This window comes from Fundulus heteroclitus, chromosome 2 (assembly GCF_011125445.2).
Source record: "Fundulus heteroclitus isolate FHET01 chromosome 2, MU-UCD_Fhet_4.1, whole genome shotgun sequence".
NCBI lineage: Eukaryota > Metazoa > Chordata > Actinopteri > Cyprinodontiformes > Fundulidae > Fundulus > Fundulus heteroclitus.
In genome coordinates, this window is record NC_046362.1 from 21,473,609 (window position 1) to 21,497,150 (window position 23,542).

The 23,542-nt window shown below is 40.1% G+C and overlaps 2 protein-coding genes across 8 annotated transcripts; one reads left to right on the forward strand and one right to left on the reverse strand.

Annotated features, from left to right (window-relative positions):
- Window positions 1–202: 202 nt before the first annotated feature.
- pdp2 (putative pyruvate dehydrogenase phosphatase isoenzyme 2) lies at window positions 203–14,217 on the reverse strand. 5 transcript variants are annotated; one of them, XR_004933374.1, is made up of 10 exons: window positions 9,188–9,339; window positions 8,733–8,847; window positions 8,473–8,649; window positions 7,405–7,524; window positions 7,041–7,327; window positions 5,405–5,510; window positions 4,166–4,402; window positions 3,789–4,088; window positions 553–910; window positions 203–413 (listed from the first exon to the last, which is right to left on the reverse strand). XR_004933374.1 is itself a non-coding variant. In XM_036150592.1 (9 exons), exons 2-9 carry the CDS (start codon window positions 8,811–8,813, stop codon window positions 635–637), a joined length of 1,584 nt encoding a protein of 527 aa, XP_036006485.1. In that variant the 5' UTR covers window positions 8,814–8,847; window positions 14,199–14,217; the 3' UTR covers window positions 203–634. The 5 variants fall into 5 exon arrangements, 4 of the variants coding, with proteins under 4 accessions (XP_036006485.1, XP_036006475.1, XP_036006479.1 ...); XM_036150592.1 differs by lacking the exon at window positions 9,188–9,339 and adding an exon at window positions 14,199–14,217 and having other exon boundaries at window positions 203–910; XM_036150582.1 differs by having other exon boundaries at window positions 203–910.
- Window positions 9,532–21,556, forward strand: terb1 (telomere repeat binding bouquet formation protein 1). 3 transcript variants are annotated; one of them, XM_036150575.1, is made up of 21 exons: window positions 9,532–9,909; window positions 10,007–10,117; window positions 11,191–11,322; window positions 11,540–11,671; window positions 11,829–11,889; window positions 11,972–12,084; window positions 13,636–13,764; window positions 13,856–14,008; window positions 14,093–14,224; window positions 14,343–14,468; window positions 15,969–16,105; window positions 16,543–16,690; window positions 16,821–16,896; window positions 16,984–17,048; window positions 17,145–17,222; window positions 17,313–17,549; window positions 18,114–18,164; window positions 18,860–18,925; window positions 19,017–19,082; window positions 20,310–20,386; window positions 20,950–21,556. In XM_036150575.1, exons 1-21 carry the CDS (start codon window positions 9,882–9,884, stop codon window positions 21,130–21,132), a joined length of 2,301 nt encoding a protein of 766 aa, XP_036006468.1. In that variant the 5' UTR covers window positions 9,532–9,881; the 3' UTR covers window positions 21,133–21,556. The 3 variants fall into 3 exon arrangements, with proteins under 3 accessions (XP_036006468.1, XP_036006460.1, XP_036006471.1); XM_036150567.1 differs by having other exon boundaries at window positions 9,547–9,909; window positions 16,776–16,896; XM_036150578.1 differs by lacking the exons at window positions 9,532–9,909; window positions 10,007–10,117 and having other exon boundaries at window positions 11,258–11,322; window positions 11,565–11,671; window positions 16,776–16,896.
- Window positions 21,557–23,542: the final 1,986 nt, after the last annotated feature.

Here is a 23,542-nt window from a genome sequence, read left to right on the forward strand (position 1 = left end):
CAGAGCATGGCTGTCTTAATAAATATTGTCGGCTTGTTTTAAATTACACAATCCAAAAAGAATAAATAAAAATCAGCAACAAAACAAAAAAAAAAAAAGGAAAAAAAAAACATATTTCTTAAGGTATTTATTTATGAAATATTAAAAATTTTCACATTAGGCCACTGGCAAATAATAACAAAAAAAAAACATTTAAAGTTGATTCAATCAACAGGATAATCTGTATAGAAATTTTAAGGTAAACAGCTTAGCTGACATAAATATAAAGTGAACAGGGAAAAAAAAGGCAAAGGATTGTCTGTGCAAGACAGACAGGAATACTGACAAAGGTAAAAGTGCATCATTCTGTACCGCTGCGCTCCGTTTCCGACATGATGAAACCTTTCTTCTCCAACATCACTGGGATTTTATGTCTGAAAAATTAACCATTCATCAGTCTGGATTACGGGTAATTAACAATGATTCATGTAAAACGTTACATGTTCATAATATAACAATGAAAATTATCTTTTCACTTTGCTCCGTCTATAAAACCGTTAACGTAACAGGTACCTTTTTGGCCAGGACACCGGCCGTGACGAAATACTAACTGAACGTAACCGAGGGCAGCTCGGTGGCGGTTTCTCTCCGTCGGCTAACTGTGGGGGAGCTTAGCCAGGTCGTAGTTCAAATACACCACAGTTGCCGTGATATCGTCCCTGTACATTCTGGCCAGGTCCTCTGGCAAGGCGAGCATTGAGGCCAGCCTCTCTTGGGACAGCTCCCCATACTCCCCGGTTCCCAGAGCGTGTCTGATGAGATGAGTGGCGGCGTTGGTGTCCAGCGCTGGAGAGGCACGAGCTCGCCGCTTCAGCAGGAGTTCATGCATCTGACCCAGCTTCAGCTTCCGCTCCAACGGAGAGACTGGAGCCTAAAGGAGCAGAGGGTGAAAAGTCAAGAAGTACTTTAATGGAAAAATGTCAAATCTATGCATCATATAGCAAAAACGTCAATCTGGAGACTCTCACAGATTAAAAGAGGCAAATAGACAATTCTAGACACTGTCTTATTCAATTTAAAATCATTCACAGGCTTCATTACAGTAAAGTGAAGTTACATAAAATTTTCCCTAACACTGTGTGACAAATGCCATATTGAAGAAGCCACACTTCTACATTCGTATTTTTTGTGTACAAAATAACCCCATTTTGGTCTGGCATATTCAAAACTTTATGACAGAATTGAAGCTGGACCTACTTCTGATTGTACTTGGAGTTTCACTTCAGCTTTCTCAATTTAATAAATACCAACGACAACTTTTATCTTATGCCTTTATAATAGGAAAAAAGCTAGTGCTGATGTTCTGGAAAAAATCAGAGGTCCCATCGGTTAAAATGTGGCTGGAGGAACTGGTTAGGCTCTCTCATCTGGAAAGAATACAGTTTTCACTAGCAAATACCTTAAAGCGATTCCATAGAACTTTGCAACCTCTTCGGCAATATATTGATAACTCTATTTGAAGAGAAATTGATTTGATTCCTTGTGTGACAAGATGTAAGTCCTAGGGAAAAAGGTTGAGGGGTGGGTCTTGAGAGTGTTCCTGTTTAGTTATGCCACTTTTGTTTTGTTTTTATTTTGTGTTGTCTTTATGTTTCATATTCACAAAAAAGAGGACATATTTGTATTGTTGATATTTCAATTTTTATATCTGATTCCTCAATAAAATTGTTTGAAACAAAAAGAGGCAAATGGAGATATTTATTGACATAAATGAAAAGTTATTTGGTGCTCGGACCCTGGCATAATGCGTGAACGCTGTGAATGTCTATGAGTTTGGATGTTCATTTTAGGATTAGGATTAGTAAAGACTTCCCCACGGTGTCCGGACACTGGTGGTGGAGGCCATAGGATAAGGATAAAGTGCTTTGTCATTGTACACACAATGAAATTTCCAAGATCAGATGGAAGGTTAGCCTGAGCTGCAGCGACTGAGTGCACCGCCACTAATGGCCGACCTGACCAGCATGTCTTTAGTGGTAGGGGAAACCAGAGCGCCTGGAGGAAACCTACGCAGACACTGGGAGAACATGCAAACTCCACACAGAAAGGCCCCTGCCCAGCCTGAGACTTGAACCCGGGACTTTCTTGCTGTGAGGCATGAGTGCTGCCCAGCAGGGAGGAGTAGTCAGGTGAAGCTTGGGAGTGTGAAGGGGGAAATGGGGGGTCAGCTGAAGAGTAGGAAGATCAATGTGTGGGGCTCCTTATGAGCAGTGGAAAGGAAGGACGACATTCTGGTGCAATTGGCTGGAGCATAGATGCTTGATGAGGCAACCGGTGGATCAGGTGCACTGAAGGGAGGTGAGTCTTCCAGCTTCAACTTTCCATTAAACTCCATATGTAAAGCAAATGTGAAATAAAAAATAGCTAGCACATGATCATGAACAAATCAAGCAGTGTTTGACCTTTTTAGGAAAGCTACAGTGAAAAGTAATGTTCAGCAACATTTTCAAATGGTAGTAGGCTGATTTAGAAACAAGCTTTATGGACATTGGATCTGATTCCATAAAAAAAACACTGCATGGTTTTGTACATACTCTGTTAATGTTTCGCCTCATTGACTACAGTTAATGCAGTTTACCACCAAAAACAATAAATTCTGTCCTTTCTGTGTTAAGCTGGAGGAAATTGGGATCCATTGATATTACAGACACAACAACTTAATGACTGTATTGGACTGTAACCTTTTTTTCTGAGACTGAAATATGCAGTTGTGTATCATTAGCAGGCAGATGCATTAGTACTCCATGATCTGAGCTAGGGGGGAGGAGATGAATATCAATTTAAATCTTGAGGAACTCAATGTATGATCTTCCTAGATGTGCTGGTGAAGATTCTCAGTCATTCAGGTCATGGTCATTCCAAAAAAAGTAAAAAACAAAGCAATTGGACTTGTTTTCCGTAGTTGAAGACGTTTCGCTTCCTCTCCAGGAAGCTTTCTCAATTCAAAAGGTCTAGAGTAATGATGAGTACCAAGCTTTATACTACTGCCCAAACAAAGGCCTTGTAATGGCTTAGATAACATGCAAATTCAACCGAAACCGAAACCATTACTAAGGGGGTGGACCTGTTTCGGTTGAATTTGCATGTTATCTAAGCCATTACACGGCCTTTGTTTGGTGCTGTAAAAATGTATTGACCCCTTTACAACATTTCTTTGGTCCTTGATCTTTTGTTGCACCTAAATGTTTCAGATGATCAAATAAATCTTTATATTTCACAAAAGATAACCCGAGTAAATACGAAATCTGGATTCCTAAATGTGTTTTAATTGATTCTGTGATGAAAGCTGTCCAAACCAACCTTAACTTACGTGAACAGCATTTTCCCTTTAAACCTAATAACTGTTTGTACCCCTTTTGGCGGAAAGAGCTGCTACCATGTGTTGGCAATAGCAGCCTACTAAGAAGAATATTTGCATTCGCAGATACGCATTAATTCAGCCATCAGTTGAGCCGCTTGCAGAACCACTAAGGTGAGCCATCCGCTGCACTGTTTCATGTTTTCTCCATACATGGATAATACATTTTCTGAGGTTTGTTGAAATTCTGCAGCCTTAGCAGCGATTCCTGAAAGGTGTGTCAGGATATGAATTGGATCTGTTTGTGTTATGAGGTGAAGTGCTTCGAGTTGACATTTTGTGTCAGTTGCAGGTAAATAGACAACACAAGACTGAATTGAGATAAGAATAAACACAACACATAGCATAAAAACGTAGTGTTGGCGTATTAAGGGACTACTCTGGAACAAACCTGTAGGTGAATCCCGCTCAGGTGCTCTCCAACCAGTCGCACTGCCTCCTCACTTGCGAATTCGTCCCACAGCCCGTCGGTGCCGAGGATCAGGAAGCGGTCCTGAGGTCTCAGCTTGTGGTAGGTTATCTCGGGCGTCACTTCCAGGTACGGCGGTGTTAAATAGTTCGGCGGAGTGTACTGATACAAGTTCAGAGAGTCGAGGTCCACGCCAGATTCAAGGCCGGCTAAAATGCTCTGCTGCAGCTCAAGGCTCCACTTGAATCTCACATCACCGAAGGCACGCAGGGGCATGAGAACCTGAGAGTAAGAACGAGGAAAACGTACTTTATTATTTAGATTTTATCTTTGTCTCTGAGGCTGAAACAGTAACTCACCCCCAGCAGTCTGTCATCTGCGACCACCGTATCTCTCTCCGAAGGTGGGTGCTGAGCTCTGATCCGTTCCAGCTCGGCGTGGTTCTGTGAATTGTGGTCTTTGGAAAGAGGCACAGCGCTCCATGAGCCGTCATCGTTTTGCACCCCTAAGACTGCGCGGCAGTCTCCTGCGTTTGCCACGTGGATCCCGTCCGTGCCGATGTGAGCCACACAGGCGGTGCACCCAGCAAACGCCACCTGGACAGCAGAGTCAGAGTTAGGTGATGTTTGTGTCTCCAGAGTAACTGTTTAAGGCAGGGGTGTCAAACATATGGCCCGCCGAACAATATAGTCAATTATTATTCAACAATGATTTCTTTTTTTTATATTTATTTTCCCCAGTGTCCTGTCTGGCAATGTGGCAATAAGAATTGTTGTCTTAATGCCAAAAAGAGCGCATCAGATTTGACTTTCACAAGTGGAGCAGTACTGCTTTTGCCATAGTGCTCCGCTTGATTTATGAATGTGAATAGTTTTATTATGATTCATGCGGGGAATATTTTAAATGTTATGAACACTACAATGGGAAAGTAGGAGAGGAAAGGAAGAACAAGAAGAAAAAAAGAAAAGGTGAAAGAGAGAGGAGATAAAAGGAAGAGAATGATAAAACAATTATTGAAAAAAAACATGTACTTTGTTTAATTGAAAATCTGCAGTTCCTATATTGTCCACGAGGGGCGCTGTGTTTTAATCAGCAGATGGTAGCACTGAGCTTCAGATGTGGAAAATTTAATTTAAATAATTTCTTAATTTTTATCTGTTTGTATTTTGTCATGCAGGACAGTGTTTTTAAGTTCCAAAAAATGTGAATAAATGTTTTTCAACATTGTACAATCACTGTGATCAGTTCTTATGCATAATGCACAAGTAAATGTTTAACTGAGTAAAAGTATTGTTGAAATTGCACATAGAAACCCCTGAGATCAGATTAAGCTGTATGCGGCCCCTAAACCAAAATGAGTTTGACACCCGTGGTTTAAGGTTACATATGTCTGGGTTTTGCTGCCTGATAGCAGAGCATATAAAGGCATTGGAGTAGTGATTGGCTCTCATCATATGAACCTTAAAACATCGGCCAAAAACGCATCATAGTGAGAAGAGGTGGTCTGGTTGGCAAATATTTTTCCTTGTGTGTGTATTATTATGACTGTGCGACCTCTGAAGCATTAAGGTGAAGAACAGACTGCCGTTTGTAGTTACCTGGATAGCCGTACTTTTCATCAGGTCACTGGAAAGTGGGACTTGAGCCTCCAGAGAGATGTCAGCATCAAGACGTCTGAAAGCGCAATCCAGAGCGTCCTGAGGACTAGATAAAAAGATTCATGTGTTTGGTTCTTTAAGATTCACCTAGACATTTCGCTGCTGTGCTGCCCATTTTAAAGGTTTATGTAGCAACGCTGCAGCATAATAGATATTAAGCGGAACAATGAAGTTGCAAATCCATGTTATCACATTCAAGCTCTACCGAGAACCAGCGGTTTTGCAGCTCCAAAGTCTTAGAAAGGGCAAGAGCTATTTAGCAACAAGACATCTAGAGCCATGGTAGAAACAGCCATTTTCAAGAAAATACAATCTAGTGACAAAGGCAAGAGTTATGCGCAATAAAAAATAAGAAGTTGTGTGGTAACAGCTTCAAGTAACCGTAATAACCAAGCTATCGCAGACATGGAGCAGCATAATGTGATAAAATGTCTACACAATTTAACTTTAAAGCTTCTTTTTTTGTTCAAAAACAGTCAATATGTGTTTTGAGTTGTACTAATTTAAAGATGACGAAGAAAACAATTGCAATGATTACGGATTTTGGATTCACGGAATCGCCAACAGGGAGTTGTAACTGAATCGAACCTTCATTTGATACATATAAGCCGTACCAGTGGGCCTTTAACTAGTATCAAAGTATCACAAAGTTTAAAAAAAAAAACCCGCTTAATCTTTCCCTCAGAATATTTGCTTAGTTTAAAGTGTTTTCAGTGAGATGCCAGAGAAAGTGGCAGAGGGACCGGAGTTTTCTCTGGCCTGTGTGGGGCATAGAGGAAGACGGTGCAGCGCCTCCCCCGTCTGCTACTGAACACTGCCTGTCAGATGGCTGAACAAAGATTACTACAGTTTTCCTTTGCTTACAAGAAAGACAAATTCTACTGTTTGGAAATATAACCAGTCGAAAAGAAAAAAGAACACACACACACGGTCAATTAATGGTATAGATGACATTATTTTAACTATACTAATTACATCCTATATTATTTTAGTAGCAGGAAAAACTGTTTCTTTTATGAAATAAAAGAATGAAAACCGTGTTATGCATTTGTGTAGATTCCATAAAACTGTAGTATTTTTCCTCAGTTATCAGACTATGAGACTCTCAAACCTAGCATTAGGGCTGGACGATAATTCAATAACAATATTGATAGACGTATATCGATGATAGAAAAAGGGTGAATAAAAAGTTCAATAGAACAGTTTTCTTTCCTTATGCATTCTAGCCATGTAGATTAATATTACATCATTACATCCTCCTAACCAATCACAAACGCAGACCCAGGAACGCTCCGCCCCCTTCAAAGAGTTCAGAGAGCACGCGTTCTTTTTAATTTTTTAAATACTTGCAGTTTTAGTAAAAAGTATGTTGAATAAAGTGTTGAGTTTGAATTCAGTGTTTGTGTGTTCTGTATCTAAAAATACGTCGCTAAGCAACAGCAATTAAAATATATGTTTTGAATTTGTTGATAATTATCAATATCAATTAATATGATTTCTATTTTATCTATGTGCTTTTTTTTCTATATTGTCCAGCCCTACCTAGCATGTTAGACCTCCAACCATTTTAACCTACCTCATGCCTTCATCGTGGTCCTCGTTGTCCAGTAACTCCTGCCAGAAGACCCTAAGGTGGTTTATATACAGGGAGGCGGATTCGCGATAGTTAAAATCCGCATGGTGCTTATACCACTGTAAGATGGGTGGAACAGGTCTGCCATGCTCCATGCACTTCTCAAGCTCTTCCAGGGTTTGCTTTGGCATCATTGCCACTGCCACATAGTACAGCAGCCGCTCGCTGACAGCCTGGGCACATGCCCAGCCCCCGTGGCCATCAAACACTCCGAACAGCATGCCCTTCGACTGGGGATCACAGAACAAATGCTGCATTTCTGTAGTTGGGGGGGGGGGAAGAAAGATAAAGAGAAGTAGATGCATACCTGTAAGCAGGTCGCTGCGCTGCGACGGTCCTCATTAGGAGTGTTTGCAGGTAACTGGTTGCTGTCAAACTTTCTCACAGCGCTGAGTGCCCTCCCATCAAACTCTGGCACATTCACAGTCTGAAAGCGAAAAGGCGCAGCCATGATTCAATTTGCCAATCACATTCTGAAAAATCAATCAATCAATCAATCAATCAATCTATCTATCTATCTATCTATCTATCTATCTATCTATCTATCTATCTATCTATCTATCTATCTATCTATCTATCTATCTATCTATCTATCTATCTATCTATCTAAATAAATTAAAAGTACCTTTTGAAATACACTTTTCATTAAGCCCATATTTCTGTATTTTTTATTGGTCTGTTGTCATGTTCTAACCTTAGATGTAATGTTTTTTATTAGCTGTAAGCTATAATACATCAGCCTGTCTGTAACTAATCTATGACACATTTCACCTAGTGACCTGAGCTACTGAAATAAATTAACTTTTCAATAAAATTCTTATTTATTGCATATGACTGTATGTATATTATTTAACCGACTAGAAACAACAATGTGAATTTAAACGAAATACTTCCAAACCAATCCTTTGGTTTACTATAAGGGTTTTATAGATCACCGAACCAGACCTGTAAGTAATTTGGTTTTTAAAGTAGGGAGGAACACATTTTGCTACATTCAATACATACAATAGCCTATTTTCTTTTTTTTTTTACTACCAATTTAGTAGCTGTAGATGAGACGGTAACACCTGAAACCATAGTCAGCTACAGGGCACAACCATGTTTTTGTGCGAAACACCTGACAGTTATGCTTCCCATTAACTTGACATGAAATTAAGCAAGATAAAAACATGTTTGAGGAGCAAATGACGCTTTATTCCCCACCCATCACATGCTGATGCAACCCATCAGGCCATACCGCCCTGGGTGGAGAGCCATATATCGCCCAAATCAAAAACTCTCACTGGTCCTTGTCTAGTTGTGGAACCACCTTGGCTACAGCACGTTTTGCAATCAAACATCACCTCCGAGCTGAGTGTTCAGTGATTTCCATTACCTGTTCGTTGGTTCTCAGAAGGCTATTGATCTGCACTTGGCTCTGCTGGAAGTCTAAATCCTGGTGTGTTGAGAAACGACAGCAACTTCGAGTCCAGATTCCAGATTCCTCACCAGCGTGGAACCTTTGGTCTAATCCAGACGGCCTCCAGGATGAAAAGGGACAATTGTGGGCTGCCTGAAAGGCAAAATCAAAGCATGTTGATGGCCCCTGGATATGAGGCTCACCATATATGTAGCAGATCCGACCAGGACACAAACCTGAACAGGGACTGTGGGATGAACTGTCAGCCTGTAGCTAGAAGCTCTCTGAAGAATCCTGGAGCACACACGTCCATACATCGCTGCTGCAGCTTATTCCCCTTCCTGTCTTGAGCTGAGAAGGAAAACGAGTCACTGTGCGTGCATGCACAATCTAACTGAGGCTATACAGATATGTCTTTTGTAAATACTAAACAAAGCGACGCACGGGGTCGAAGCACCGCTGCGGCTAAATAAAACACGACACTTCATGGTTACTACACGTCTATGCCTATCTGACCCACATCATGGCGATTTAACGACTTTACAACTGTTAGCATGCTAGCTCTAGCTGACTCCGTTGACGTTTGGTCAAATCAGACAATATTTACCCAAAAAAAGAAGGAGATTCTTAAGAGGCTGCAAGCGCGCGCATTTGTAGGAACTATATCGAATCCCGTTTATGCTGAACTTACATGGACGCGCACAAAGTTTGCAAAAAATGAAGCGAAGTCGGTCAACATACAGCAGAACAACAAATGTGACAAGGGGGACGTCCAACGTGTGACGTAATGCTCTGACGGTCACCTAGCTAGATTGTTGGAGGAAAATCCACTTTTAGCAGCACCCCACAGCCCGGTGGCCATAATATCCATTCCTATGTTAGTCTCAGTCACTTATAACAGTTTGTTTACTTAGAATGTCAATATGGTTGTAAGGAATAGAGACACAAAGCACCCTTCAGATAACATTTTAGAGTTTTGTTTTGTCTCTTTAGCTCAAGGCACGCCATCCCCCTTCAGGGGTTTCTATGGTAACGCAAAGTTCGCGTCGCGAGCCAGAATAAGCAACGGCTAGCCCCTAACGTATTAGCAAAAATGTACCGTACGATTTTTTTTAAGTAGCTGTTATTGAGTTGTAGCGATCTTACATAGGCGATAATATTACACTGAGAAAAGGTGCGCTTTTATTGTGAGAAAACCGTAGTCTGTATTTGATATCTTTATTAAATAATTACGCAACTGTTGTCAATTAGCGCTAACCCCCAAATGTAGCATTAAGGTCGGAGAAAGTTGTTCTTTGAGGTCAGGGTAACGTGCCACCAAATGAAATTATAGGTATTTGTGTTTTTTTGTTTTTTTTGTTTTACATTTTCTGTATAATAGTGAAATGGACAGGGCAAGCAACAGCCGCAACAGTGAGTATAAATATTGTGTATAAATATTATTAAAGGCCAACTTTATGCAGTTTTGCACACGTTGTAAGTACGTTTATTTTCACTGCTCCGATTTCAGCCACAAAGACAGATCTCAGTTTGCTGCTTGAGTGTGTGAAGCTTCAGATGAAATGTCCAGATTTGCAGAAGCAAGCACTTCTCACTATTCACTCCATCTGCGAAAAGAAAGGTAACAGTGAAAGCAGAGGTTTGTTGTGTTTTTAAATACAAGTAGGTGTGGCCTTATGTAAATAAATAAATATATGTAAATATATTGTATCAAGATTTACTTACTAAAATGACAATTACAGTTTTGCAACCCCAATGTCAAAATGTAGACCGTAAAATCAGCATTTCTTTTCTCAGAAATGTGCTCATGAAAAGTTTGTTCACATAATGTAAAGTATATGCACTCAGTTTGCCTGGACTCCTTTCACATGGCGTGGAGACTATCATCAGCCTGTGGGACCACTGAAGTGTTGAGGAGGCCCAGATTGCTTTAAAACCCCACACTTAAGAAAACACAGTGGACCAATACCATCAGAGAGCATGGCTCCCCAAATCATGACCACCTGAGTAATCCTAATAATACCGAACTTTATGCAATAAAGTTTCAAGGTAGACTCTAGAAGCTTGATTACTAAACTGCTTTCCCCTGAAAAGAGGACTTTCGACCACTGCGTAATAGTCTAATCCTTTCTCCCTTAGTCCAGTTGAGAGACATCTGATTGTCTCTGGTTCAGACATTGCTTAACCCGAGGAACAGTAGCCCATGTCCTATAGGTACATGTGTGTGAGGTGCCTCTTGAAGTGCTGACTATGTGAACAGCCAGCTTCTTTAGCAATAACCTTTTGTGCCTTACCCTCCCTGTGAAGGGTGTCAGAGCTCTCCTGTGGGCACCTGTCGAATCAGCAGCTTTTCCCATGATTTTGTAGGTAATAACTTGGCCATGCTATGATATTAGTTAATTTTGTTTTCTTGGGTTTATGCAATATTATAGTCTTTTGAGAAATGTTTGGTTTTTATTAGCTATACGTCATAATCTTCAAAGCGATATATCACTGTGTGTAATTAATTTATAAATGAATTTCGCTTTTAAATTGAATTGCTAAAATAATTCAATTGTACCTCATAATGAGTGCCCCAATTTTCGCTTCAGCCAATCATCAACGTGTTGCTGTCGTTCACCATCCAGTATTGTTAAAATAACCAGGATGATGTTTATCGACTGTCTCGTTCACTTTACCTTTTCTTTCTTTCAGAGGATAATGTGGATCTGCTGAGAGACCTAGGCGGCGTGGCATTTTTGTATAATCTGTCCAAATCCAGTGTTGTTCATTCAGATGTTAAGGAGACAGCTGTCTTTACTCTTGGCACACTAGCTGAGGCTAATGGTGGGTACACGTGTTGATTTGCACATCCATCCATCCATCCATCCATCCATCCATCCATCCATCCATCCATCCATCCATCCATCCATCCATCCATCCATCCATCCATCCATCCATCGTTGAATGAAGTTGCCACATCTACGTGCTTTATTTGTTTGCGCTGTAATTTCATACACACTGAAATGGATCGTAATATCCTTTTTATGCTTTTGTTATGCAGTGTATTGCAAGAATTCTCTATGCAGAAAGGAGATATTCACCGACATTGCTGGACTCTTGATGCAAGAAGACAGCCCGCTGAATCAGAAGAGGGTGTCTGTCTATTTGCTTTTTGTCCTGGTTGCACACAACAGTAAGATCAGGCCTCCGTAACTCACAGAAGAAAAATAAAGCAACGCGATTGGTTGATTCAGCTGATATTTACATTTTGCTTTGGATTGCAGGCCATCTTCTTTTGACAAGTTTAAACTTGCTTTGGTTAATGTGTGTTTGTCTTTGTGGTACTGCAGAATTAGGGCAGACTTTAGCTCAAACCACGGGCTGCCTGGAAATTCTGATGGACCTTTTCAGGTACTGTATTGTGTCTATGATGAACACATACATTTTCTGTTTTAAATAATACACTCATGTGACTTTTTTTTTGTCTCTGCAGGACCACTTTCCCCTTCTCACCAGTGGATAATCTGAGAACTGTTAGCCAAACCTTCCAACTCTGGGCATCTGTGTCTAGTGCTCTATGTGGATCTGTCAACAATCCTCAAAATGGTAATATCATCTGTGAAGATGACTGTTTTAAATATGACAGATCAACTGAAAAACAAGTCTGGTATGGATTAGACATGTAAGAAAGGTATAATAACCAATCCAATTCAGTCCTCTTAGATACACCCCTGCTATCAAACCCAGTGAATCTGATCAAACCAAAATAAAGTTCAGCTCTCTTCGAAGCGTTTTCTTGTCATTAGCTTATTTGCATTCTTTAGGTAAAGCTATAGTTTCCTAGGAAGTTAAAAATAATCAAAAGGCACAAAGGTATCAGGGGGAGAGTACAGAAAATCAATGTGATTAAATATACCATGGTACAGTGAAGACAATTATAGACCATTTGAGAAAATATGAAACAATGCCATGACAAAAACTAGATGTTTACCCAAATATGATGAAAATGCAAGATGACGGTTGTCAGCACTTCATAAACGGAGCTAACAATAAGTAAAGTTTTCGTGAAATTAGTATTTGTCCTTAATTTGTGCATGTAAATAAGATTATCTGGCAATTTAATAAGATGTATGCACTTAAAATGGGAACAACTCATCTCCATCATCTTATTTATAGTGCAGTATATCTAAGTGTCTTATTTTAGGGGTAAGAATACTCATTCTATTGGCAGATCATCTTATTTACCTGCTCAAATCAAAGACAAATACACTAATTTCAAGAAAATTTAGCCTATTTTTAGTTCTGTTTTGCAGTGAGGAAACCTAGCAACAACTCCAAAGGAGCTGGAGGAATTTCCAACAAACACTGGCTTTGCTCTAGATGTAATAATGGGCTCCTGTATTCTTTGTATATCTGTACTGATGAGAAGGGTTTTAACAGCAAAGACACTTGTTGTCAAATTTGGAATAGTTTCAGATATTACTCATTTTTGCCCCTAAACACTCAGGTTTCAAATAGGAAGCTTTGGATAAAGACAGATTAACTTTTCCACACTGATGCGTCTAAGCATGCATCCGATTCTAAAAAGGAATGATCCATACTGAAGACAATTTATCTTCAGAGTCCAGAACTATATCAAAACAAATCTCTTGCAGTTTGCAAGATAATCTGTCAATGATTTAAGGTTTTAGACAAAGGATGCACATGGACAAATGCATTTTGATTTGTTAGGTTGTGGCTGGACTGAGATGTGAACAGCATTTAACTTCTGTTACACCAGATTTACAATAATTAATAGCAAATATATGAACCCAAGAAGACTGAACGCTAGAACTGAATCAAACTGCGAATAAACAAAAGGGTTAGTTTAAGTGTGTGCAATGGCATGGAGCAAAAATCCAAATTTTGTTTGTATTTTTATAATAATACAGTATCTATGTCACATTAAAGGTAAAGGACGTTCTGAAATCACCTGTATCGGTCAGATCTTTTACTCTACAAAAACCTGGCATTTCTGCTGTGGGTCGTAGACTTTTTATATCCACTGTACAGTTGATCCTTACCGCTGACTACCTTGCCACGCAGGTAAAATCCTTCAAACCCTATATAGTACATAAGATCAATTGCTTCCCACTTTGCCTTTATTTTGTTTTGCAGAGGAAGGTCAGCGTGCTTGCGTGGCAGCCTTTCCCTTCGTAAAAACCTGGCTGCAGCAGATTTCGGTGCCCTCCACAGAAACATTTCAACCCATATGCTCCTTTATCGCCATGACGGTCTCCAACAACCGTGAGACAACACTATGATTTTTCTGCTCACCCATTCGTTTCTCAATGTCATTGAAAACGTTTCACTGTACCCGACGTTTCACCTGTTGCAGCTTACGTACAGGAGAGTTTCGCTGCCTGTGGGGGTTTGGAAACTCTTATTCTCGTACTGCTTCGCGTCGTGTCGGCGGCGGACACGAGCTTGCTGTCTTGTCAGCTGTCCGTTGTTATAGTCAAGACCTTGTCAGCTTGCATCACCGATAACTGTGAGTCCTCCTCTCAATAACGTAGCTCATTCACGCTGTTGTCCCTCTCCAATCTCTATTTTCTTTTCCTCTTCTCCATTCCAGCCACTCTGGCGTCAGGTTTGGCGCAGTACGGATTGGTGTACCACCTTTTCTTTCTGCTGAACAGCTCTCACTTAGACCCGGAGGACAGACTCTCAGTTTTACTTACCATTGGGGAGTGCACGGAGGCCTCGGGTGAGACTGCTGTGAGAAACCAGCGATGCGTGCTTAAGCTGAGAATCTTCTCTTAATGGTTGAGATCCTCTCTACCTCAAATGTTTTTTCATGCCCTGGCTTCTGTTTGCATTTGCAGAGGAGCACCAGTGTCAGTTGGTGAGTTGCGGGGGCCTCCCGCTCATGATAACCTTTCTCACAGAGGACTCGAGTGAGGAGGTTAAAAAGGCAGCCACGTTCATACTGCAGACTTGCAAAAAGGCCAGTAAGTAGAATCAATTCTGCTTAAAATTAACTTTTAAGGCATATTTGTGGACATTGTGACTAAGGTTTGTCAGTCATTGCAAAACCTTTTTTTTGGTGTCAGGTTGTTTGTATACTCTTACTGCTATTTTCTAAAAAAAATTTAAGAAATTTATTATATAAATTATATAATAATATAAATATTATTATATAAACATTATTAGATATTTTTCTATATATTGTTTGCAGACACAGATTGAGCATTAAATTATGACCATTTACAGGTGAATAGGATGACGTCGATTATCACTTCTGTGTGTTATGTTAGGCAGCAAGTGAACTTGTTGCTTTAAAATTGTAATAAGTAATAATAATATCATCTTTATTGTCATTGAAACATACATTACAACGAAATTTGTTCTCTGCTTTTAACCCATCACCCTTGGGGAGCAGTGGGCTGTCATGTGTGGCGCCCAGGAAGCATTCTGGGGTTAAGGTTCTTGCTCAGGAACCCAGGCGCTGGGGATTGAACCGGGTACTTGCATCCTTCGCTGAGTGCAAGCACGCTGCTCTAACCACTAGGCCAACACTCCCCATACACCGTGACGCAGCTCGGTAGGCAATTTGGGGTTAAGTGCCTTGCCCAGAAGCACATTGACATGTGGCAAGGGGAAGCTGGAATCAACCCCACAACCTTCTGATTGCCAGATGACTACTCAACCCATCAAGCCACAGTCACCCAGTTGTGTTAAAAGGAACCTGTGACAGCGTTATGGCTCCTGTGGTCTGAACAAATAGATGAGCACCTTTAGCTGGAATCGCTGTGAGGTTCATGGTGGTCCTGATGGAAGGTGCATCACAATTTAGTGGGTATGGGGCTGTATAGCCACAGGATGGTCAGGAGGACCGAGCTGATTCTTGTTCGCTACCGGAAGAACCGTCTACTGCCACTGCAGACCATCTACGCTTTATTGAAACGGTCTCTTACGGCTGTGTCCTCCCTCAGCTGGGTAATAGGCGCCACCACTCAACAAAAGACGGTTCGGCAATGTTTTGAGGTCGACAGCAATCTGCTTGTTGGGTTCGCTTGGCCTCCAAACTCAACAAATCTGAATCCGTTTGAGCATCTGTAAATAAGTCAGATGCATGGAGGCCACATATCGCAACCTTCAGGAACCGCTGCTAACGGCTTGGTGCCCGGCGGGGCACACCTTCAGGGTCTCAGCCTCAACAAGGCAGACTTGTTGGCTGAAAGAGGAAGGCCAATTCAATATTAACAAAGGTGGTCATAATGTTATGCTTAATAGGTGTAAAAGGCTCCTTTTAGACTCTTAATAGGTTCACTGTGGTCTTTGTAGTATGTAATGTGTTACCAGGGGTGTATCTGTTCTCCTCGTTTAACTCTTTCACGTGTCTCACTCTAACGTCTGTCTACAATGTGTACGCAATTCCGTAAAGACAACGATATGTGAAAGAACAGCGTCGAGCTTTTAAAAATGACCTCTCTTGCTTGTTGGCAAAGCTTTGAGCCTGGGAGCGCAGGGTCTGGTGGAAAAGCAAGTGGAGAACGAGGAGCCTTCTATAAACATTGAAGAGTTCAAGAGTTCAGCCAGAGAAATGCTGCGCAGGATCGAACTGTTGGAGAAAAGACAGCTAAAGGTCAGATGCGCACACACACACACACACACACGCACACACACACACACACACACACACAATGTAGTTGGAATAGTATGGTTACACTGCAAAAACAGAACTAAAAATAAGTATTTTTTTCTTGAAATTAGTGTATTTGTACTTTATTTGAGCAGGTAAATAAGAATCTAGCAGGTAATAAAGATTGTTGCATTTAAAATGGGAAGAACTCATCTCCATCAACTTATTTCAAGTGCATTATATCTAATTATCTTATTTTAGGGGTAGAAATACTCATTCCATTGGCAGATCATCTTATTTATCTGCTTAAATGAAGGACAAATCACTAATTTCGAGAACATTTTACTTATTTTTAGTTCTGTTTTTGCTGTGTAGTCACTTGAAAAAAAATAAAAAAATAAAAAAATATATATACACACATATATATAATTTTTCTTTAGGTGATTGAAGAGGAGCGAAACGACATTCTTTGTCCAAATGCAGCCGAACTCGAGTGTCTGCCACCTTCACCTCTACCACCACAGAAACAGGAAGGCAGCTGCCGTTCCTTCACACTGAGGCCCATGCAGCAGAGCACCGACAGCAACGGTAACCTCCAACACAGTCAAAAGCGCGGCTGCAATGAAAGACATCGGTGGCATGCAGAGAGTCACTTCTAGTTTAATTCCTCAAGGAGAAGGAGGCAAAATGAACAGAGATGACGCCATGTGTTCTGTAGAAAGGAGAGGAGGAGTCCTGATGTCTTCTGACGTACGGTCACTAGAGAGAGGCAGCGAGCCACGTTCAACCAGGAAGTCAGTCGACTTGATAACAGTTATTGACCACAAGAAAGAAATATATATTCTTTAATAAAGTCCTCTATTTTTTTTAATTTTGCTTAGTTCCTTGTTTAAACGTCCCTTGTCAGTGTGGCCGACAAAAACAAAAGCGATTACGCGCTCTGATGGTAGGGGACAGAATCATACCTTAACTCGTAAATGAATGCTTTAGCTATTGTTGGTTGTAGATTTTAAGACTTAGAGTAATCTGTATTTGTGTAAAGACCCACAGGAGAGGGAGTTAAACCAGACGGCGAAGATTCCAGCCGGGGACCACTCAGGCTCTAATGGCCGCTGTGCAGGTTGGGAAATGTTAGGATGCTTCTGAGTAAAATTAGTACACACAGACCATCAATTCTTAATATAAATATCCTTTTTTCTGTCATTTTTAGGTTGTGTGTTAACATTTGAAGAAGTGACAAGTCGCACGTTTGCATCGCTTCAAAGTTCCCGTGAGAACAGCTGCGACATGCACCGAGTTCTCCAGGAGGCGACCGAGCGATTCAGAATGTGTCGCTTTGACTTTGGGGTCAGGCGAGAACAAAAGAGCGTCGCTGTTGAGCAGGCAGACACGAGCTCTGCAAAGGGTCCCACAGCAAGGTTACAAAGAAGCTGTGAAAACTTGCGTGGTAAGAGGCTTCACCATACAAAGCTGCTTACCAACTGTCAACTATTTGGTGAAGGTGTTGTGTCTTCGCTCCATACAGCAAACTTTAGCCCCTCTAGCATCTGTCAAGCAGAAGAATATTTTAGAAGAAACAGCTCCAATGCCTTTTTGTTTTAGATGTATTTATTTTCCTAAAACTATGAAGCTAAGTTAAATAATTTTTTTCAGGAATACTTTTAAAAGTTATAACTATTTTAGAAGGCAGTGCACATATGTACATATTATATTATGTTTTTTGAATTGTCCCTTTCCCGCCTCGACTCTAACCGTCAGTTTGTCCTTTTCTTGTTGAACAAACTTTGTTTGAGCATAAGCTAAAAGACAAAGAAAAAGAAAAAGCAAGAACAAAACTAACCAGACATGCAAAACAGACAGTTTGAAAAGGACTAGAAGTAAAAACTTGTTCCCTGCCCACTTTTTTCCCCCCTTCTTTTTGGCTAAACTTTATAACTACGCCTTGAGTCAACTGACTCATGAAGCAGACATAACAGTGTGCTAATTCTGTAAAATTTTTCTTTACGGACAGCTGGGATTGACCACAGGTCTCTGCAACAACACCCTTGGAGGGAGCATAATGGTAAGAATTATACAGCAAAAAAAAATTATATTTATCATATTTAAGGCCTAGAGCCTAGGGAAATCTAGAGTTAAAAAATTGCCGCATACTCTAACCATATTCATGTGATACTGCAACAAAAACACAGAAATAATGAGGAAAAAAAACACATTTAAATGCTGACCCAAAACACCAATGTAAACTATTAATAATTATTTCTCTGGACATTTGATCCCTAATAGGCCATTGTTGTGTTTAATGTTTTTTTTGCACAGGCAGTCCAATGCCACCTTCAGTGCTTGAAATTTGCCCTACATCGGACATGGATTAGATCAAACTCGCGGTTAAACTTTAAAAGTTTGCTAGTAAAGCATCTTATTAATTAAAATTAAGTTTTTACTATTATCAAGTTTTTCATTCGGATCCATTTGGACTAGAAAAAAAGGGATAACCGATCATTTCGCCAGAGCTGTACAAGTCCAGGAGGCAAATGGTCCTACAGCATATTATCGAAGAGAAACTGTAAACTAGAGTATTTTTTCGTATTTGTAAACAAATACAAAAAAAAAATCTTAAAACATGAAGAATTTTTTTCAGCAAAGTGTTTATGTGACGTGATTTTAATGATTTAAAACTTGTGCTTTATTGCTAGATGTAAAGAAAACATCTAACACACATACATAAAACTCTTTTAATGTGATTTATGTGTATCACAGGCATCAGTTTGACCCCTCGGTTCAAAACAACCAGCCAAGGGGCCTTCACCTCTAAGAACAGGACCGGTATGAGTTACTAGTGCTATTCTTTTGACGTCGACGCACTCACTAAGTTTTGCCGTTTTTCAACGACTCTGACTCCAATTCTTCTTCTTAGGGCCAAGCTTGACTCCCCTAAAAAGGCCACAGCTACCTGAAGCCAGCCATCATACATCGGACTCGGGTATTTACATTTTCGCCCTGTCTGTGTGTGTGTGTGTGTGTGTGTGTGTGTGTGTGTGTGTGTGTGAATGTTATGATTGAGAGGCTGCGTTGGGAGCTGTCCTCTGCAATGTGCTCTTGGCAGCAGACAAGCCAGAGAGCAGAAAGAATGTCGAGCTGTCGCCAGCATTCTGGCTGCGCGGGGCAGAGCTGCTTCAGAGCGCCGCAGCTTTGTTGAGCCGTTTCACAGCGTCTCTGTGCCGTAACGTTAGATGCTGTAATGATATTCGGTAATGTTTTAGACCAACAGAGAATTATTCAGCGTAGTAGGATATGGTGTGCCTGTACTGTCAAAATGTTTTATTCGTTGAGTTCGTCTTTTGACTTACCTCTTTCTCGCCCCTTATTCTCATATCAGGTATCCTTAAGGCCAAAAGTTTCAGCCGGTGCTTCTGCGCAGCAAAGCGTTTCTGTTGTTCACGTTTTATTATTTCTCTTATTCTCTCAGACAGATTTTTTTTTTTCCAGCGCACACTTTGAGAGCGTATCCGATCTTTTTTTTTTTTTTTTTTCACTGCACGGTTTGCTTTTGAACATGCTGAAATTTTTTTTTCGGCATCCTAACCCTCTCCGTTATGTTTTCCAACGTCTGTCCTGTGGATTCCCATTTTATTAGTTTTCCGACACCAGAAAGTTTAATTTTTGTTTTTAGAGCAGCGGTTTCAGTTCTAATATCTTGTTGTATAATGTTCTGTGTGTATGAAGCCTCTTAGCTGAATAAGTGACCAAACATGTAGCTTAGGGTTGGACGACATAGAAAAAAAGGCATATTGATAAAATAGACATTACACTGATCGATATTGATAATTATCAACAAATTCAAAACATACATTTTAAGTGCAGCCCTGGCTGTTTTATACTGAATTCAAACTCAACTATTTATTCAACCAACTTTTTACCAAAGCTGCAAGTTTTTATAAAAGAAAAAGAATGCGTGCTCTCTGAACTCTTTGAAGGGGCGGAGCTTGGTTCCTGGGTCTGCGTTGTGATTGGTTGGGAGGATGTAATATTAACCTCTATGGCTAGAATGCAAAAGGAAGGAAAACTGCTATTTTATTGAACTTTTTATTGAAGCTTCTTTTTCTATCATCGATACGTGTATCGATCGATATATATTGTTATTGAATTATCGTCCAGCCCTAATGTAGCTATATGGTTAAACTTAATCTTGTTCATGTTTTAACCGCAGAAAGAAGAGGAAGGAGTAATAGTGAACACAGTGCTGTGAAAGATCAGTCAAATATAAGCACAGACCAATCTTCCTATGTAAGAGCTTTTAAGAAGTTTTTTGAACAAAGAAATTGCTAAAGTGTTTGAGCTGCAAGTTTCCTGATCTTAAAACACTGAACATATAGGCTAGGTTTACACAGATATAAAAGCAATAATCAGCTCAAAATACCTACATATATTTTGCCTCTTTTCTTGAATTAGTTATCTTAAGTTTTGTTGGTTTTAATGTATCAGTAATACATTACTCAGCACAAGTACAGTTCAGCAGCCAGAGGGAATAAGAAATAATACATTAGAGGAAGTTTTTGGTAGTACCATGGTGTGAAAATGTGAAGCTAAATGGGAATGTTTTAGATTGCCTTATTATTCTCAGTCTTTTTTGCCAGAATGGGATAATTGCTGGCATTTTCATGTATGTAGTGCTAAGTCGGTTCTTTGTCCCAGTTGACAATGAATCTGAAAGAAACTAAGAACTATGAATTACCTTTTTTATTGATGGTGCTGTACAAATATAAATGTTTGTCTTGCAACTGATTTCTTATTGTTGCTTTAACTGTTTCTTTGTTGTTGTTGTTTTTTTTCTCTTTAAATACTGATAGAGAAGAAAGAGGCAGGACTTCAGCCGTGAGGAAGTCCATTACCTGCGTTCTGGAGTTAAGAAATACGGCTACTCCTGGAACACCATCTTGTGGTCTTATCCTTTCCAGCTTGGACGCACCAATGTTGATCTGGCTAAAAAATACAGGAGGCTGGTGGGAAATGAAAGCCATAAAACGATGTGATTTTAAATGGCCGTTAGGTTACATTAAAATCTCCTGGATACGTAAAACGTTATTATTCTGAGTGATTGTACTGCTGTGACTGTAGGCCTGTCCAGTCAGACTGTTCCTGTAAAGATCAGTTCCTTTCCTCTTGCTTTTTTTTTTAAATTAACTTATTTTAAGATAATATATAACAGAACATTTATAGTAGTGTAATAGTACCATTAGCCTTTATTCTGTTTTTAATACTTTGCATATAGTTCAAAGTGTTTAAAATATTCTTCACAAGAATTTTATAGATGTTGCTGGTATAAGTATATTTAATGTTAATTTATTAAGTTATTTGCTGGTATTTCTATGCTTTTGTAATTTATTGCATGCTTTTTTTGTTGTTGTAAAATTGTAAGATTTTATTTGTATATGCTTGCTGTTCGTTTTATAAAATGTTGAGAGCAAATCTGAAACCAATCTGGAGTCTTTGTGAGGATTTCTTGCATCTGAGGCAGTTAGATTTACAGCCTTTCAGTTACCTGCCAGTGAGCTCCTGTGTCGTTGTCCAGGAGTTTACATTTGGCACACAGTGGCAGCAAAAAGGTTCTGTTCACACAGTAGCCTTAACCGGTTGCGTTAGAAATCTGCGTGACTTCTTAATCTTTAACTTTCCATCCAGGAAATTCATAAATAATTGATGCCACCTTTAAGTTTTACTTGACAGGGAAATCCAATAATTTACATAAGCAGTATATTTGTGAGTGTATATTTGAAGAAAACCCGTTTTTTTTGGAGGAAGGCAGGAACAAAGTCAAATTTTTCTCTCATTTCTGTTTTATACCCATAGAAATCCCCTTTGCCATTTCCTTGACACACGATCTCCAGGAAGCAAATAAGTTCTGTTTTCTTGATATCCATGCTTTGGCCATCCCAGGCCGTAGAGAGACAGGAAATCAACAAGGGGAGAGGGGACCGGAGTGCTGCCCGTTTGTTTATTGAGCCGAAAGCCTCTGGTATGACAGGAATCGCAAATCGTGCTGTTATCTATTTTCTGTGTGCATCAAGAAGCGGCTCCGTCTGTAAACTATCCTTTACCAAAGCCGAGCTGGACTGAGATAACTATCTAAAGTATGCCTTTCCCGTTCTATGGGGACTCATCAGTATGTTGTCAAAAGCGTGGGATTTTACCCATTTTCACTGTCCCAAGGTGGAGGTTGGCAAAGTTAGCCTTTTTCTGAAAAAAAAAAAAAACTTGTTTTAGACTATAGCTTTATTATTCTTTTTTTTAGGATATTCATTTTGCCTTTGTGACTTGAAGCCCTTTAGCGTTGCTTAAGTTTATCAGTGCAAAATCTTTGTGGTTTAAAAAAAAGGGAAAGGCTAATATTTCTTCCCTTTTGTTTTCTATTATGAAGTTTGAGTTTGCATTTATAACAGTTGCTTCCTGAATGCTTGTACATGATGTTGAGATAGCAGTGAGGGCGGGGGGGGATGGGGGGGGGGGTGGTGGGGGGAGGCATCTGAAGAGCAGATTTCTCATGCGCTGAAATCCAGTTAGGCTGGAGACTTTTGACCCAGGCCCCCCGAAACCCTCCTTCCTCTGGAAAGAATGTGGCCCAGGCTCTCCCCCTACTCGCTTTTTCTCTCCCCAGAGACGCTGAAAAAGCATTGGTTCCCTCACAGGATCTGAAATATGGAGGCTAGAATTTAATAAGCATGTCTGACCGGTGTCCCGTGCAGGACCAGGGGACATGGTAAGATGTTCTCTGTCATGAAAACAGCCAATAAAAGTCTAATTAACCAGTTTAGTTGCACAGAAATCAGCGCATACATGTTCTTGTTGGTAAATGAATGGGCGGCAGGACCATGAAACAGATATTTCACTTTTATTTTCACAAGCAAGCCACTATTGAATAGAAATTACAATCATTCCATTCAGAGCGATATCTGTAAGCTATAACACTACCATTTTTATGCATAAATATTTACTAAGCACTTCCTGGTATGCATACCACTCATTAAACTGATAATTTTTGGTCTGCTAGTCCTGTGATCTGTCAATGTTTGGGAAAGAAAACATTGCTGGTTGGTTTACGATGACCGGATTAAAAGGACACACCCGTATTTTCCTTTAAAGGAATCAACTCTTAGCTTTTGTACACACTGGTTCCCCGTAAGCTGTTTTAAAGCTGTGTTCACTAATTCTTCAGTGCTTAGAAGGTGTTGGTTTAAATATTTCGTTAGTGAGTTTGCATAGAGGAAGATCCCCGTCGTCTGAGACTGCGATGCTGCCGTAAAGTACCTCTGTGATGTTTGAACCTATTTGAGCCTTGAAGCCAAATCAACTGGCTGCTCGAATTCAGGAAAAACAGAAACACTTCAGTCCAACCTGTTGCGTGACTCTTTTTGGTTCAATTAAAAAAAAAAAAGGACATTTGTC